Raw genomic sequence first — 17,310 nt, forward strand, 5'->3', positions numbered from 1 at the left:
ACAGTGACATGGCTGGTTTGCTCACTTTGGTCAAACCTGGTAACATCCTTCTCCTGAGATCATGTCACACTCGTCACAAGTACTAGACACTTTACAAGGTGAACTTTGAACTGTCTACACAAAATTGGATGATGAATTAAGAGTATGAGGCTGCGCCTTTACTTGCTCTTTCTCTATTAAAGGGAGGATCCATTTAAATGATTGATGAAGCTAAGAAAAGACTTTTCTAAGTGAACCACAAAGTTCAGCTTCTCACTTGAAACAGGATGGCACAAATGGGACTGGATTTTTTAACCAATCAACCCCACATAGGGTTGAGTAGTTTAATCCTGATTGGCTCAGAACTTCCACATTTCAGTTTACAGTTATGCAGAGATGATTGCCTATAGAGCTGGCGTCCATAACAATGTTCTTTCTGCACCACAGGTACCCCAGTTACCAGGATAACAGCCACAGATGCCGATGATCCAGTGTATGGGAACAGTGCTAAACTAGTCTACAGCATACTGGAGGGACAACCATATTTTTCTGTTGACCCAAACTCTGGTAAGTGCAGTTGTCTTCTTATTAATAATTTAGTATGTGCTTAATCCCTATACATGTTGAAAAGGTTGTTGTATTTCACCTAAATTAAAAGACAAAACGTCACATAATGTAAACCATTTCAAAATATGTCATTGATGTAAGATGTCCATGTCAAATTGCTCTTCCTCACAAACACAACATGCACTTAAAAGACGTCAGATGTTGCACACAAAGTCTCACCTCAGTGGCGCAGGTAAAGCTCTTTGTGCTGTTATTCATTGTTCGGCAGGGCCTCACAAAGATCCCTGTGAGATCAAAAGGTTGCTTCATTAAAATTAATGGGACTTTTTTAATATAGTGCAGGCCCTTTGTTAGTATCTAACGAGTAGGGACCATAATGTCTTACAAAATGTTATGAATGAATGCCACATCCACAATGAGACAAATAGAAAAAAGATAGGGCTTTCACACCGAGACAGTGATTACATGTAAGGATTAGTCTTTTTCTTTTAGACTGGGCCAGGTACATCAGGTTGAATCTTGAAGTATTTAAATATTGTCCTTTTTCATAACCTGCTTCCTGTCTGATAAATGACCTTACAATGCCACCTTAGGTCAAAGTATGGGCCATCAAGATTTGACTGATTCTTAGAAAATACAAACTGTGTTTTTCCTCAACTTTAGAACACATGTAAAAGCTTAGAAGTCCATAGTTACATCTTGCTGAGTGTCATTTGGTCCTGCATATTTCCATGTATTTTTGTTTGAGTAAAATTTTGCTTTTTTTTCCCTCACCTGACAAGTAGATAAAAATATTAAATTGGAGTGTAAACAGCTATTAGGTAGAATTAGGACTCTCATGACGCATTGACTAGATGTTTGCAAGCCTTTCATTTTCAAAAGAAGGCTGATTTCCATGTAGTTGACCGGAAATTATGGTATGTTTAAACAACATTGCAATGTAGATTTTAATGAGATTTTGAAATCTGCATTTCACAAATTCAAAACGTGACATCATCAGAAAAGCATCTTTACAATCTTTCTTTATTCAGTGATGTTTAATCCTGATTATTTGGTCTCCTGCTGAGGTATCTTTAAATTCCTTAACAGTTTTGAAATTTTTCATAGTTTAGCCCTTTCCTTTCTGTTTAATGGTGCCCACAAAGCAGAGGTGGGGACTTGGACTCGAGACTTGAGACTTGACTTGGACTCAAGTCCCGATTTTGATGACTTGAGATTTGCTTGACCAAATCAAAAAAAGACTTGAGACTCTACTTGGACTTAACCCTCTGGACTCGAGTCAAGTCACATGCAGCAAGCACAAATATTAAAATATTTTTTAAAAGTGTCGCATCAATACTGTAGCAACCAGCCAGAAATCCCAGCCGTCAGTGACACCTGAACGCCGCCTGAATTTTTTATGTGCAAGTTTCAGCAAGTTTGTGTAGAAATAAAAGGAGAAATACCTCCCAAAGTCTATTGTCTATTGATTTACAAATGCACTCCTGTTATCAGTCTTGGCTGGATAATTAATGCCAATACACACAAAAAAAAGATACTAAAGATATCGCCCAATTTTTTCAATTTCAAATAGCTTTATTGGCACAAGAAGGCAGTGCTGATATTGACGAAGCATCTAAACACTATATTAATAAAAAATAAACAAATGAATAAGTGGCAGAAAATTAACAATAAAATATAAAAAACTTAATTGAGGCGTGGTCATGATCCGTATCATTAATTATAATCGATTTGTTAGGACTTGGTTGGGACTCGAAACAAAAATCTTAGGACTTGGTTGGGACTCGAAAACAAAAATCCTAGGACTTGGACTTGACTTGGACTTGAGAGCAAAGACTTGAGACTCTACTTGGACTTGCAACATAGGGACTTTCTCCCACCTCTGCCACAAAGTACACGTGTGTTGTCTGTGGGTGCCACAGATTGTAGATGTTCTGCAGGTGGAGATGCAACAGCTTCCCCACCTGTTGTCCCGCTTGGTGTGATCTCATTCTGTTGCTTTACACTACATCCAGAGTAGATTCGGTCTCTGAAAGGGTAGTAAAAGATAAAGATAAAAAGAGTCATAGTTAAACACTTGCCAGATGTGTGGTATGTTGATGATTATGTTATTCAAACACTATGTCAACACAATTATTTCACCTCAGCGGCTAACACAAGCCCATAAGGGACGACATTATAAAACACATGCTTAAGGGGAGCTGACAATGTTGGGTGTTGCTTGAAAAGTTGTATAACAATAACAGCACTTCAGGTAACTCAGCCCATCTGTTTTTTGAAACGCTTATAGATTATCGCTGCATGAGGCTGCTGCTAACTGAGGCTGCCAGCCCCCCTCCTTTTTTCTTTTCCATCGCTTCTCTCTGCAGTTGCTCACTCATGCATGCTTCCAAACATAAACCACTACGCTCAGGCAAACACATCCATTCCTGGGACACTGTAACTAAAGTGAAGAAAGTACAGGTTAATTGACACATAAAATGTGAATATAATGCAGTAACCTGGTACTAAAAAGTCAAATTTTGGTTTGGAGAAAACACACAAACAATTTGCTGAGTGAACTGGAAAGACATTGCACACACACTGTGGCTCCGGGTATATAATAGATAAAGCAACATTTTGCTCTCACTTAGATATTATTCAAGGTTTGTTAATGACATCACAAATGAAAGATATGACACACTCATACAGGGATTGGAATTTCTGGAAAATAAAGTAACACTTCCTCTGACAGTGAGACAGCCAGAACAGTCCTGACTAAGACTGACACATGCATAGCTTTTCCCGTGTAGGGGGCTGAGGACAAAATCTTCTCAGCTTATCGGTGGAATCCATGAGGACACACAGTATGTTATTACTAGGTTTTGTTTAAGTTTTGATCATTTTAAAACAAAAAGAAATTTAGCATATTTGCCAAAAGAAGAAAAAAGCACATCTTGTAATGTTACTATTCCTTCTCCCAACACTGAAAAGATGTTCCATCATTAAACTGCATATAATGGATGGATATTAACAAATCAAATTAAGTTTCTGAAAGACTATTTATTTTATTTGTAGTTGTACCAGTAGCGGTGCTACCTTCTGCTAACTGCACATCCTACATGCTAACTACCAGTTAAAGTACTATTTCTCCTTATGCTGCTGCGCACTGTAACGTCACTGAGTGATGAATTCTAAACAAGTGATAATTGCTTCTTCCTTTCATAAGGCAAACTCAGACTCAGCAGCGTCATCATGCATAAACTTATCTCAAAACAGATTTCAGATTGGATCTTTAATTGCTTTTCCAGCTGACTTTTTAACATGTGTCTGTAAGCAATGTGATTAAATAATGGTGAAATTACATTAATAAGGAATGAGATGGAAATTGACGGCTCATAATTTTGGAAAACAACGCACGATAAACAACTTCTAAGAAAGGCAGCCCCAGAATTTATGTACATAATTAGAATGAGCTCTCAGTTCAACACTTTGAAATTGGGCACTGCCATAGGGTAGGTGTCACAGCATCTGTAGCCTTTGCATGGCAAAAGAAACCAGGCTGAACGGACATTTTAAGGGCTTAGCATTCATGTTTCGTGTGGTTGAGGAGCGCTCACAGATGGCTCATTCAAGTGAGCCAGATGTTTTAATGAATGCTAATGAAAAATAAAAGGTGAGAAGAAAAGAACCATTACAATGTGTTTGACACTTACAGCACCACACTGGAAATGAAAAGTGTTCAATAAATAAATAAACATCATGCTCCAATTCATCACTTGGTTAATGGTCGGTGAAAAAAAAAAAAGTTGAGTCAAATATCTATGGAAATGAGTGTTTGTCTATCCTCCCTTTTCAGTGATTAGGAATTAATTTGAATAATTAACGATGATCAACAGAGATGAGAGTGTTGCTCCTAGCAGGAGGACTGAAGTATGTTTATGAGTGAGTGCAAGTCTGTGCGCGCATGTGTGTGCGTGTGTGTGTTAGACTGAGTGCAAGTACCTTGCTTGACGTGCTCTTTTACTGACTGATTCACTTGTTTGGATGACTAGAGGAGAGGCAGAGCTACCCTGTTGTTGCCAGTCACAGCCAACACTGAAATCAGACTTGTGCTACATTTCAGTAGGTACACATGTAGCTAATGCATACTTATGTAAACCTTCTATGTCCTCTTATCTTCCATAAAATAAACATCACAATGCAGATGGATTATGACTTAAAACTTACAGCAAAAACAACTCAAGAGCTTAGCAAGGCAAATAAGTCGGATATCCTTAAATGGTTGAGAGGCAAACTTAAAGAAGTACTGCAATAGTTTCTGTACATCGGTTTCTATAATCCAGGATCCACTTCTGTTAATATGTTTCATTTGAAAATGATATATCTTCTAAAATGCAACAGTGTTGTAGGAATCGAAAGAATGAGAAAGTTTACCAAACATAATCAAAGCATTAGACATCAGGGCATCTTTCTTACAATTGGCTGTCTGGCACTACATGCGAGCAACTTGTCCAGATCTGTCGTTGAGTTCATTCCACAATCTCATCAAGATTCAAAGGAGGTATCTAAGAGCAGCATATTCACCATATTTTTCTCCTTCCCTCAATGCAGTCTTACTCTTGGGGTGTCCTGCTCTTCTTCTTCATTCTCTACATTTGTTGAGATCATCACTGTTGTGTGTGACCTCCAAAACCTCCCCCCAAAAAAACTTAAATTGTGTACATCTCTGAGGACAATCTATCCCTGGAATAAAATGCAGGCACAGACAACAGCCTCACCCCTCCCATGTTTTCATCACAGCCAAGTATTGTCTGAGGCAGCTCAGGACCAAGGCAGGGTGTCATGCCAAAGCCTGGCTTTTATGAAGGGTTTTATATTCATTTGATGATCCTGCGGGCCTCTGTTTCCTGAGTGGATTATCCGTATATGCCAGTGCTGAGCCCTTTTTATATTCAGCACTGCGGCAGAGTCAATAAAGTCCGTTCTGCATACAATATTCAAGATTATACAAGACAGACAGCATAATTCACACTCAATCAGAATACAAATGATTGAAGACAGCAGAACAATACATTGCGAAACAAACACCGCTGATTCTCAGGGCTGCGACTGGCTCAGTCATGGCCACCTTGCAACACTCACACAGACTGTGCTATTGCAAAGTATAAACCCGCAGAGACTTATTTGCCCCTGCTTGGTTTGATGTCCTTGTTTTTTAAAAGTCATGGTCTAAATTGTTGTATTATACAAACTGGGGAGTAAGGTGGTCATGAAAGTTATTTCAAGCCTTCTCTTCTGTTGTGCTGACTTGAGCTCGCTCGCTTGAGCTTACTCACACGAGCGTCATTAAAGTGATGCGCAGAGTATATCAGTTATGTTTCTAATTACATTTATGTGTTATGAACTGTTTCCACCTCCAGCAACTATAAAAATTGCTCTCCATGGGATGGATCGGGAGATGAGAGAGGAGTACCTGGTGGTCATTCAGGCTAAAGACATGGGAGGTCACATGGGTGGCTTGTCTGGGACAACAACTGTGACCGTCACACTAACGGACATTAACGACAATCCACCAAAGTTCTCTAAAAGTAAGTAACTTCATAATGTCAAAAGTCCCAAATCTAATAAATGGGGAACAAATTACTCTTGCACAACATGAGTAATTCTCATAATTGGGAAAAATAAATGTTATGCTGTAAATTTCATCAAACTAGTTCCTCTGAAGCTATTCCAGTAACTGACGTAATATATCACTATGATTCAGTTTTGTATAATTTTGTTAATTTGATCAACATTACCAGAAACCAAAAAGCTATGTGTGTTCCTCCCTAGGTTTGTACGAGTTTGTGATCACTGAAGATCTACCAATAGGGAAAATGGGTGGCAAGGTGAAAGCAAATGATCGAGATATTGGTGAGAATGCCAAGTCAACATACAGCATCATAGAGGGAGATGAACAAGGCGCGTTTGAGATTGTTACAGACACACAGACTCAAGAAGGGATTCTCAGGCTGAAAAAGGTAAGACCAAAAAACCTCTTTGGAAGAATGTTAACTTTAAAGGTTTCAAGGTGAAGGAGTTATCACGGTATGTCACCATCAGTTCTGGCTGCTTTCAAAATGTGATCTATCTTCATCAGATCAAGTATCAGGCTGCACTCCAAATTTGGTCACTTCCAGCTAAAGCACCAAGATGGTAATGTCCAAATACTTAATTCAACACTTTACAATGATAGTCTGCAAATTAAAATGGAATATCACAGTGGCTATTTATGACAAATCATCAATTGTAGCTGCCACAGAAGCTAATGCTATCTCGAAATGAAGATGCTAGCAACAGCAGCTATCTTAAAACAGTGGCTTTATTGTATAGTTAAAGGTTGATATTTGATTCCAGTAGGCTACTATACAAACACATGCACATAAACTTTTGTTCCAAGGAAATCTATTGGATAAATATATGAACTTAAATATACCTTCTTTGTTTTTTCTAAAAAGCAGATTTCAGACCTTCAGAATGTGAACATTATATAGCAAATATGTTGGAACACAAAGGTGGCTTTGCTTTTAAAAAAAAAAAAGTAATTTTTTTATGCCTGCTAAGCTGTAAAAGCCTTAGCTCAAGGCTAATTGTTGCACTCTGTTAACTGGTTCGACTTACATTCTAACATTTGGTTGAATTCACTTTTGCTGACACTCACTTGGCCATGAAGAACAGATGGGCTATAGTGAAAGTTGTTGTGCTAGCACATCCATAAGAGAGAGCTACATATTGGCCTCCATACAACTTTAGTAGAGCAGTTGCTTCTTGATTGTCTTGCTCTAGGGTAGATTGGATGTAGTTCTGAGAGAAAAAGACAATGCTATTTAAATTTGTTTACTAAGATGTACCCAGGTGTATGGTCCAGGGGAGAACAAAGTAGCAGCATTCCTGTTAGAGGAGTTGAATATTTTACCTGGAGACAAACAAATTATCACAGTGCCATGCCACCCTGCTGGTGTTTTAAAGATAATTTTCAGCAGTATGGTAGAAAAGACTTGATTTGCTGGTTTACTTGCTGGTGCTGACAGAATAAGTGCAATCTGGATTTTTTTTGTTTTTACACAGTGTCATATAAAGTAGTACGCTTATATCAATGCAGTATGAATATTTGCTCCAGGATAAAAAGCTTCAGAGGTTCGCATCTGGATGTCATAGCTTGCCCGGGGGCATTTAGAGCACCCAGTCCCACATTGTGCTTGGTACAAAAGCGTTCAAAATTTACATTCGAAAAAAAAACAATACATTATAATAATCATGTGACCTGCAAGTAAGCTGAGATGCACCTGCGTCACAAGTTTATCTGTGGAAAATCCAACTTGAGACAGGAAAACATGATATCAAACACGGCCCAAGCTATTTCTATACGTATGTATGTATATTATGCTCTAGCTGTTTAGTGGAAGGTGTTTGCATACTGAATAATACCCGTGACTGATGGATGAGTGATTTTAAGTCTTGAGTCATGGCTGGTTCAGTGTCTGCCAAGAGCAGCTATACATCACTCATATGCACAATTCTATTGTGCTGTCATGTAAAATGACATTACCCCAAGGACATGTGGTGTGACTTTGTTAAAGTGTCAACAATGAACTGCGTGGGAGGTGGAATGCATAAGAGCTAAGGAAATCTATTGGGACGATAAGTCAGTGCCTCTAAAGAAAACATCGGAGGTACAAAACAAACTTGACACAAACTCATAATATCTCTGTTATATCAACTGTTGACAAAACAAATGTCACGTGTTAGTCCTTTAGGGAAAACTGCTCTTGCCGTCCTGCTGAGAGACTCACTCCTCCGGTGTCTGCTTCAGCTTTCTATTTGTGGCCCCAAGTTGGCTGCCAACAAAAGTATGCTTGATAATGTCCTGGGGAAGTAGCGAGTTGCTCTCAAACTTTTTTTTCTTTTTTTAAAATGAATTGGAATCAGCAGTTGTTATGCTTTTGCTAGAACTGCACTTGTGACATCCTGACAACCTGTCCCTGTCATCAGTTGTACAAGTTCATGTACTTCCATCTTATGCAGGATTTAAATTCATAAAGAACTGTTGTGGCAAGGTTAAAACATATTGATTTAACTGAGGCCGCAGAGGCACAAACCAGGGCAACATTTCTTTGCTGTTTGAGTTTTAAGCTTTTTATCTGTTAGCCCCCAGGCCTGTGGAAGGATGTTAGTGGGATGCTGAGCTTTCACCCCTGCAGCCTCTGGTGAACTTTCAAGTCTCTAAATGGTCTGCGATTACTGATTTGATGCTAATGTTTGACTGAGACCGAAGAATGACACAGCGGTGTTATGGGGTTGGATGCATAAGAGGCTTTAACACATAAGACACGAGAATGTATCTTTGGCTCTGTTAGTCTGACGTCCCTTTTTAGACATTTAGACCAATTCAGGTAGGTTGTGCTGTTCACAGGGGACATTTGGGAATGAACAGTGGCCATGCAAATTTGACTGCATAATGTCTGATAGCACCACTGTTTTTTTTTTTGGCACTCATGAATATCTCAATAATATGAAGTAGCTCTACAACGGCGCCACCATGCATACTAATAACAATCTAATCTCCCTGGATTATTCTGTCCAAGCACTGTGTTAGTTCATTGAATCAATAAACTATACTTCACTACTAAAATTCAAAGGGTCAAAATATGACTCGGATTCTGATCCCGTGATCAGGACATTATACAGTACAATACAAAGAGCAGCTTGCATAGATGCTTAACTTGAAATTGTAACCGATACTGAAGATGGTTTTAATTCAACTCAGTTGGTGTAATTAAAGGCACTGTTTACCACTATGTTTTCCTTGAAGTGGATACGGTGAAATTAAATTTGCCAGCATCCCCCACTCCCCTTTCCTCTCTCTGTTAGGACACTGGAAACAAATGTAATGAGTAGTTTCTGTACATTGTCATATGGGAATAACAAGAAAATATTTTCATATCAGGAAAACAAAGCACAATGAGCCACTTTTACTGAGTCAGTTTAATGCAGTACTTTCCCGTACATATATTAAGATGGCAAGCAGTTCACAAACATATTCTAATGCACTTAAACATTAAGAACACAGTATGCTAAACCTTATTACAGCAGCCAAACACTCTTTCTTACAAGAAGATATGGTGGAGTCATGACGATGAGTGTGCAGCTGTTTGGGAATTCCGAGGATGCGAGTTTGAGCTTGCAAGTCTCTGCCGGAGCGAGCGAGGTTTCCACATCCTTCCTCATTGAATCAGACATATTTTGCTAAAAAGTAAAATTCATATAGTTTTTTTTTTATTCCCAAGATTAAGAGATCTATGAGTTGTTTGAATCGCATCGTGTGTTCACGTTACTTCTGCTCCAGTGTGACACCCAGTGGCTAAGGTCTAATATACGATGGAGTATTGCATTCACTTAATAATAAAAAATTCACCACGTTATCTCATAATTACGAGATAAGATCTCAAAATTACGAGATAGTATCTCATAATTATGAGGTAACTGTCTGCATGAGATGATATGTCCGCTAATAGACTCAGCAGCTTTAGTTCGACTAGTGTCTGACTGATTTGCAAGACAATAATGGACGTCTCTCGTGGAATTTGTTTTTATTTCCTTCTTGGCATGAGGCATTGGGAAATATTAGCATTTCTCAGGATGGATGGGATTAAAATAAGCATGTCAACGCTACGAAGGCGACTGAAATCGTTGGGGTTGTACAGGAGGAAAGCCCAATCTGACCTGCTGGAAGTTGCGCTCTTCGTGCAAGAGCAACTAAACCAATATGGTGTGTTGCATGGCTACAGATTCATGCATTTGAAATGCATCCAGGCTGGCTTAGTAGTTAGTCAGTACACTGTTTGGGTTCTACTGAAGATTAGTTCGGTAAAGTTGGAAAGATATTGGCAGATTCGGACTTCCGGGATCAATAACTCAGAAGTGAGACGTTGTTAAAACACAAAACAAGAATATTTTCAACCGTAGTAAGACAGACAAGGAGCTACAACCTAACTTTCATCTTAACGAGCCATCCTCGGAGCCACACCAATAACATTAGTGTTTCTGTGCAGCCGGCTGTGAGAGCAGCGAGCAGGGACCGTCTACAAAGTGCAACCGAAGAGAGACATTACAAAAAAGAATCAATAAATATTCAATAACTTCACTAGGATACAGTGTAGTGTCACCAAACTCACTACGCACTTCACTGGTCTCCTACAGATTATACTACAACTTTTGCTTTGAAAGAAATTAATTGTTGTAGTACCAAGGAGGTAATGGGAGTGGTTGACCTGAGGTTTATGATACTACACTGTAATAGTTATTGAATATAATTCCTTATAAAAATTCCCCCAAACTATGGAAAATGAATTTCTTGCAAACCAGGTGTTGTAGTGTAATCTGTAGGAGACCAGTGACATGTGTAGCGAGTTTGGTGACACTACACTGTATCATCATGAAGTTATTGATTAATATTTCTAATAAAGATTCCCAGAAATGATGAAAAATTATAAATTATTTTTTTAAACCAAGAGTTGTAGTGTAATCTGTAGGAGACCAGTGAAGTGCGTAGTGAGTTTGGTGACACTACACTGTATCCTAGTGAAGTTATTGAATATTTATTGATTCTTTTTTGTAATGTCTCTCTTCGGTTGCACTTTGTAGACGGTCCCTGCTCGCTGCTCTCACAGCCGGCTGCACAGAAACACTAATGTTATTGGTGTGGCTCCGAGGATGGCTCGTTAAGATGAAAGTTTGGTTGTAGCTCCTTATCTGTCTTACTACGGTTGGAAATATTCTTGTTTTGTGTTTTAACAACGTCTCACTTCTGAGTTATTGATCCCGGAAGTCCGAATCTGCCAATATCTTTCCAACTTTACCGAACTAATCTTCAGTAGAACCCGAACAGTGTACTGACTAACTACTAAGCGAGCCTGGATGCATTTCAAATGCATGAATCTGTAGCCATTGTAGCGTTCTCGGGGCAATTATATATATCAAATATAAGGATTTATCTTAAACCTCGAATTAAGGGCACCACCTACCTATAATTTACTTTAAGTGACAGTCAGGTAGGAAAACTGTTAAAATATTACGATTCTGGTATGTTAAATTAATAATCAATTTGATAATCAATTAATAATCAATTAATAATCAGTCTCATATCTCGCTACTTTCGTGAAAGTCCTCGTTTGGTTGGACAGACATTACGTAAAGAAAGCATACGACACAATCTGTGATTATAACATATATATAGATATATGAACTATTTATTAAAATGATATGACCAAAACATGAACCTTTAAAACAAACAGGAGATGCATTGAATATGGGTGATTATATAAAACACTTAGTGAATGGAAAATAAAATATGGGGAATGGGGAGATACTGGATGTATTCAAATAGCTTGGGTTGGCTGACTATTTGACGCTAAATACTGACATTTCGGATTAATGTATCATTCTGTGAAAGCCTCGAGACATCCATCAAACCCACTTTAAGGTGAAAACGGGTCGGTCTTACTGTGCTGAAGTTCTGCTTAGTCAGCTTGGAACACGGCAGCGGCCACGCGGGGTCCGAGGGGATTTCTCTTCCGCTCTCTGGGCCTTCCTGGGTGTGGTGGCTGACTTTAGCGGACTTCTCAGTTGCTTCTTTCACTGGGAAACGGGAACGATGGTGCCGAGGGCTGTGGTTAGATGATCAAATCTTCTGAGTGTCAGTGGGTCCGTTGCTTCTCTGATGAAGTGAACTTAAGTTCACAGAAGATTAATAAAAGGTTGCTTGAGTTGGTTTTCTGGGTAGGAAAACTTCATTCTGTTCTTATCTTTGTTCGGGTCTTTCTTTCTCGTCTCCGGGGTCTCACTGGGTTCTGGAGGGCTTCCTTCCGGTCGTCCTCTGCATCGCTCATCCTCACGTCCTTCCGCTCTCTCCTGAGATTATGGGAAAACTCCCAAACTCTGGTGAGCTCTTCTGTTCTCGTCAAACCATCTCCAAATCTCTCTGAGCAACTGTTCTCTGCTCAAATCTCCTTCTGAAACTCTGGGTTGGAACTCTTCTGGAACAAGTGGCATGAAGCCAGAAACAAGACGCCTGAAGCGAGAGCCAGAAAACGAGAGAACGAGAGGCTGTGTTTTTCGCGGGCTCCGGGTTTTGACTCTCGGAGGCGGGGCGTGACGTAAGCTTACACTACTCTTTCAGCCAATGATATGCCTGAACTGTGTAAAATGATCTGTTTTGCGTGGGGATTTCTGGATGAGACAAAGAAACTCTTATTTCTCCATTACTCCGTCTCATAGAACATTTGTCTCGGTGATTCTGAAAACACCACATCTTGTTAAGATATGCAGATTAAAGATATAACATAGACTTGCAATATAAAGACATCAAAATAACACACAACGTAATTGATGATTATGACTTTCAAAATTCAGATGAATATCTATGAAATCGTGACATATGAATAGTGAACCACACAATGTTAATTTTCTGTGTTAACAATGGGGATACCAAACAAATACCAAATAGATACCGAAGGGACATCGTTAGAAGTTAATAGTTGCATATATCTTGTCCATTTTACTGAGTCCTCTGGGATTTAAATGTTCAACTAATCAACACTGCAGACCACTAGGGGGCAATGTGGTTCCATCAGGCAGGTTGGGCATTTTCAACCAAGATCAGTTCTTTGTCAATATTTAAGCCAGAATCGTACAAATTGTCTCTATATGCGTCTTGTGATCAAGCTGGAAACCTGAAAGAAATTGTATACGGTTATCAAACACATTTAATATAGTTTTAAGATTCGACTAAAAGTGAGTCTTAGTGAAGTCTTCTCAGTTCGTGGGTAGCCATCTGGTCTCTTTCTCTGGTGGGAGAGGGTGTTAAAATGTCAACCGCGATTTATGGTGAAGATAAGATAGTAAGTCTCCAACATTTCCAACAGAAAGGTTCTTTGTTCATTCGAGTTTATCCCAATTTATGGAGAGCGTCTGTTGCGAGTTCGACTCCCCAAAAAACTCTCAAAAGGGTAGAAGGTTAACGTAAATTAGGCAGTTTCTGTCTCTTTTTTCCTTTGTGGAAAGAAAATGAAGATCTGGTTTATATCCACATACGTAAACATCCCCCACAGGAATGTTGGTTTTGTCAAAGTTTGAAAAACTCTTAATCCACACGGCACTGTGACTGCTACATTCCCCCATTTGAATCGGATCTGAACTCGTGGCTGATCCGAATCGCAGGTGAAGAAGTCCAGTGTGTCCGAGCCTGGTGGTTGCTAGGACTCTCAAGAGGGTTATGGTGGGTGTCTCGAGACAGCCTAATACAATTCTGACACAACAATGGCTATAAAACTACAATGGCTATAAACGTAATTTGGTTAAGCTTACTTAACCTACGTAGTAAATGTCTAATAGCTAAAGATAATGTTCATAAGTAAAGGTTTCTAAGCCTATATAATTTCAAATGGAAAATCCTAGTAAAAAGCATGCAGATTTCTTTTGGAAAAAAAAATCAATGTTAGGGGAGAATTTTACTCATTGTTAGAGTCATGGATGTGGTATTTCTTAATAGTTAGGAAATGAGCACGTTTACTACCTGAGTGTGAGCATATTCGCAGGACTTTATACGAACAGTAATGTGTAACATATTTGTCGCGGCGGCGGTCCTGGACAGGGCTTCACTGTACAGCAGTAACGAGTGATATTCTAACTATAAGGATCCATGGTGAAAGCTGTTGTCAGTGTTTCACTGCTAATTTGGCTTTTAATTCAGTTATAGACCAGTTTCCCCCATTTGTAGATGTCACATGGGTGAAATAAGGTAAGTTGAGTGTGTCACCAGATAATGATAGACTTGAACATTGAAGTTTTGAACACTGAGGTGTCCTGGATTCAATCTTGAGGCATCATGATACTACGGAGTAGTTTTATCGTGATTGGGTAAGTGATATTTGGAGGGTAAGCTTCTTTGCTTCCTTTAAGAATTAGCTATGGTTAAAGGTTTGTTATTCGGGGTTACTAGAATGTTTGTTGGAGTGTATGGTCCTACCTCCAGGAACAGGCTAGCATTTCTAAGTCTCTGTTAGCACGGTTGGCCATTACAGGGTTCTGAACTTTTTCTTTTCTTTTAGCAGCAGACTTTTCAGGCTATCAATATCATCTTGACTGATGGCACTTATTTCACTAGACCATTGCTGAGATTTGATGTGGTCCTTGTCGATGACTCTGCTCATCTCAGTTGTTTTCTGATCTGGTGATGGTTGTGACCATGCAGTGTGTGATGGTTTATAGCGAGACCGAAGTCTATAATTGCAGTTGCGGTTTTGAGCAGATTGCTGGTCATGTCGATTTTGAAAAGACATGTCTTTTTGCGGGTTTGAATGAACACTGTGGTTTTCACTGTGGCAGTGAGTTGGTTCATGGCTGGGCCATGAGGATTTGGAATAGTGGTGTTTGGAGCCTTTCTTAGGCCGTTGAGAATGTGGCCAGTGGGGGACCTCTGCTGGAGGTCCGCCACTTTGTCCCACTTCTAACTCTGGGGACCAAGAACCAGGGTTCTGGGTCTGTGTGGTGATGGGTTCTGGCTGTTTAGCTTGTCTATGTTTTTGGAAACCTAGACTGGCCCATTCACATAGCTGCTGAATGGTAGCAGTGTGAGGGTTAGCTATAACTCCTAAGTGATAGCTGGTAGTCGGATGGAGGTTTTGAAGGAAAAGAGTTTTGAAACTCATGTCTTCTTCCATTCCTACCTTGTTGCTGAAACCAAAATAAGCTTTTAGGAGGCGGTAATAATACTGCTGAGGCAGCTCATTCCGTCCCTGTTTAACCATCATGGCAGCGGTTAAGCCCGATGGGGTCAGCTCGTCTGAAAACTCGCGTTCGAGTGTTTGGCAGAGGAGTGTATAGTCGTTCCGGATGTAATCGGGTTGACGTTCAATGAATCTACTGACTTCGCGGCTAGATGTAACCTTAATCAAGTAGAATTTGTTGTTAACTGATGCGTTTGGGAACCTTCGCAGGAAGAAATCAATGTCGTCCAAATATGCTCGGGTGTCATGTGGCGTCCCAAGAGTCGGTTCGAATCTGGGCACATTGCGAGCAATTTTGTCAAGCTCTTCGTCAGAAGGAACTTGTGGAACTTGGGGTTTTAGAGTAGGAAATGATTGATCCGGTTTACCTGGATCATAAACGATCTTTTCAGATCTGAAAGAATTTGTTGTCGTTGAAGACGGGGGTGAAATAATTGAGCTCTTGTAGGCTGTTTTCACTTCAGGAAAAGGGTTCCCTCTGTCTTCCTGGGGGAAACCATGTGTTTCCTGTTCATGTCCAGTCTCCAAAGACTGACGTAGGTCTATCTCAACACCTTCTGGTTTATCTGATAGGTGTTCCTGCTGTGGATGAGCGGCGTTTTGCTCATCCTTAGCTTTGCTTAGCTGTTCTGTTAACAGCTGCATTTGTTCCTGCTCAACATTAAGATGCTTGTCATCAGTTGGCACTTTGACTGTTAAATCCTGCATTTTCTGCAGAACCACGTGTAGAGATTGCTGGGACTGTTTTTGTGCTTGGTCCACCTTCTTCAGTTGGACTTGGGTTGAAATCAACTCTTGTTGGCAGTTTTGAAGTAGCTGTTCAAGCTTTTTGTTGTTTTCATTGAGTTGAATAATTTGTTGGTTTGAGTTCTCAACCTGTGTTGTTAACTCTGTTACTTGGGCATTAGCTTGGCTGGATGCCCTCTCAGTGGCTTTAAGTTGGTGTTGGAGGAATTTGGTTTCCTCCTGAAACTGTGGCGTTTTCTGTGACCGAGTTTTAAGTTTGTCAGCGGCTTGTTCCATCACTTGGTGTGCATGTTTAACGAACACCACAGCTAGACTACTTAACATTTTGGTCAGAGATTCTTCTTTGGGCTTTTTAGCTTTTGTCTCAGCCGATGGCTTTAAACTGATTTGCTCTGTTTCAGGTGTTTTAATGCATCTTTTCTTTAAGGCATAACCCAGAATCAACTTTTTTGTTAAGTCCATCATCTTGGTTTTTCACTTGTCTCAGAAAGGGTTCTTTCTGAAAATAAGTTTGAGTTTGGAACAAGGGAAAATAGTTGGGTTAATGTGAAGGTAGTTGGGAATAAGGATTGTTCTCCTGAAATTAATTTCTTCCTTTTGAATTTGTTTACTTGAGAAACAAATAAGGAAGGATGTTAAAATAAACACGACTGTGTTATTTTACTCAAAAATGGAAGAAATGCATTTAATTTAGAAGCTTATCATTAACCGTTATGGTAAAAAGAGGGAAAACATTAATGCTAACACAAAAGGGAACATACAAGCTCTTGGCTGTTGTTTTCTTTAAGCCTTAGTGTCCTATAATCAGTTCCTGTTAAGGTAATCTGATTTGGTGAAAGACACACATTTGAGATAAATTAGCTTCAATTAATGTTTCCAAATAACAAAGTTGGTATTGTTTATGTCAAACAATTGATTCAAATGCATTAAAGAATATTCAAATATAGCTGGTATTCGTTAGTACCAAGCAAAATGATCAGCTTTCTTTGTGATCCTATTTAATGTGATCCGAAGCGGCTCACATGTCAAAAGCTTCAAGTGGGCGGGTTTGAGAGAAGGGAGTAAGGAGTGACGTCACTGGTGACGATTTCTAGCACCGCCCACCAATAGTCCTTCAAGGATTCAGTGAATTCGCCTCATTTCCCCTGGGGAATGAGAGGGTTAACTTCTCTCACAGACAGTGCACAAGCGATGTTGCAGTTTGCTCACA

The 17,310-nt window shown here is 39.5% G+C and overlaps 1 protein-coding gene across 3 annotated transcripts in view; it reads left to right on the forward strand.

Annotated features, from left to right (window-relative positions):
- Positions 1-17,310, forward strand: part of cdh8 (cadherin 8) — a 117,583-nt gene that overhangs the window by 73,396 nt on the left and 26,877 nt on the right. For all 3 annotated transcript variants that reach the window (XM_075470998.1, XM_075471130.1, XM_075471060.1), the window contains exons 4-6: positions 427-546; positions 5,949-6,116; positions 6,361-6,548. In XM_075470998.1, the coding sequence (XP_075327113.1) occupies positions 427-546; positions 5,949-6,116; positions 6,361-6,548 (476 nt within the window). The remainder of the gene's footprint in view (positions 1-426; positions 547-5,948; positions 6,117-6,360; positions 6,549-17,310) is intronic.

This window comes from Odontesthes bonariensis, chromosome 1, assembly GCF_027942865.1.
Source record: "Odontesthes bonariensis isolate fOdoBon6 chromosome 1, fOdoBon6.hap1, whole genome shotgun sequence".
Classification (NCBI taxonomy): domain Eukaryota; kingdom Metazoa; phylum Chordata; class Actinopteri; order Atheriniformes; family Atherinopsidae; genus Odontesthes; species Odontesthes bonariensis.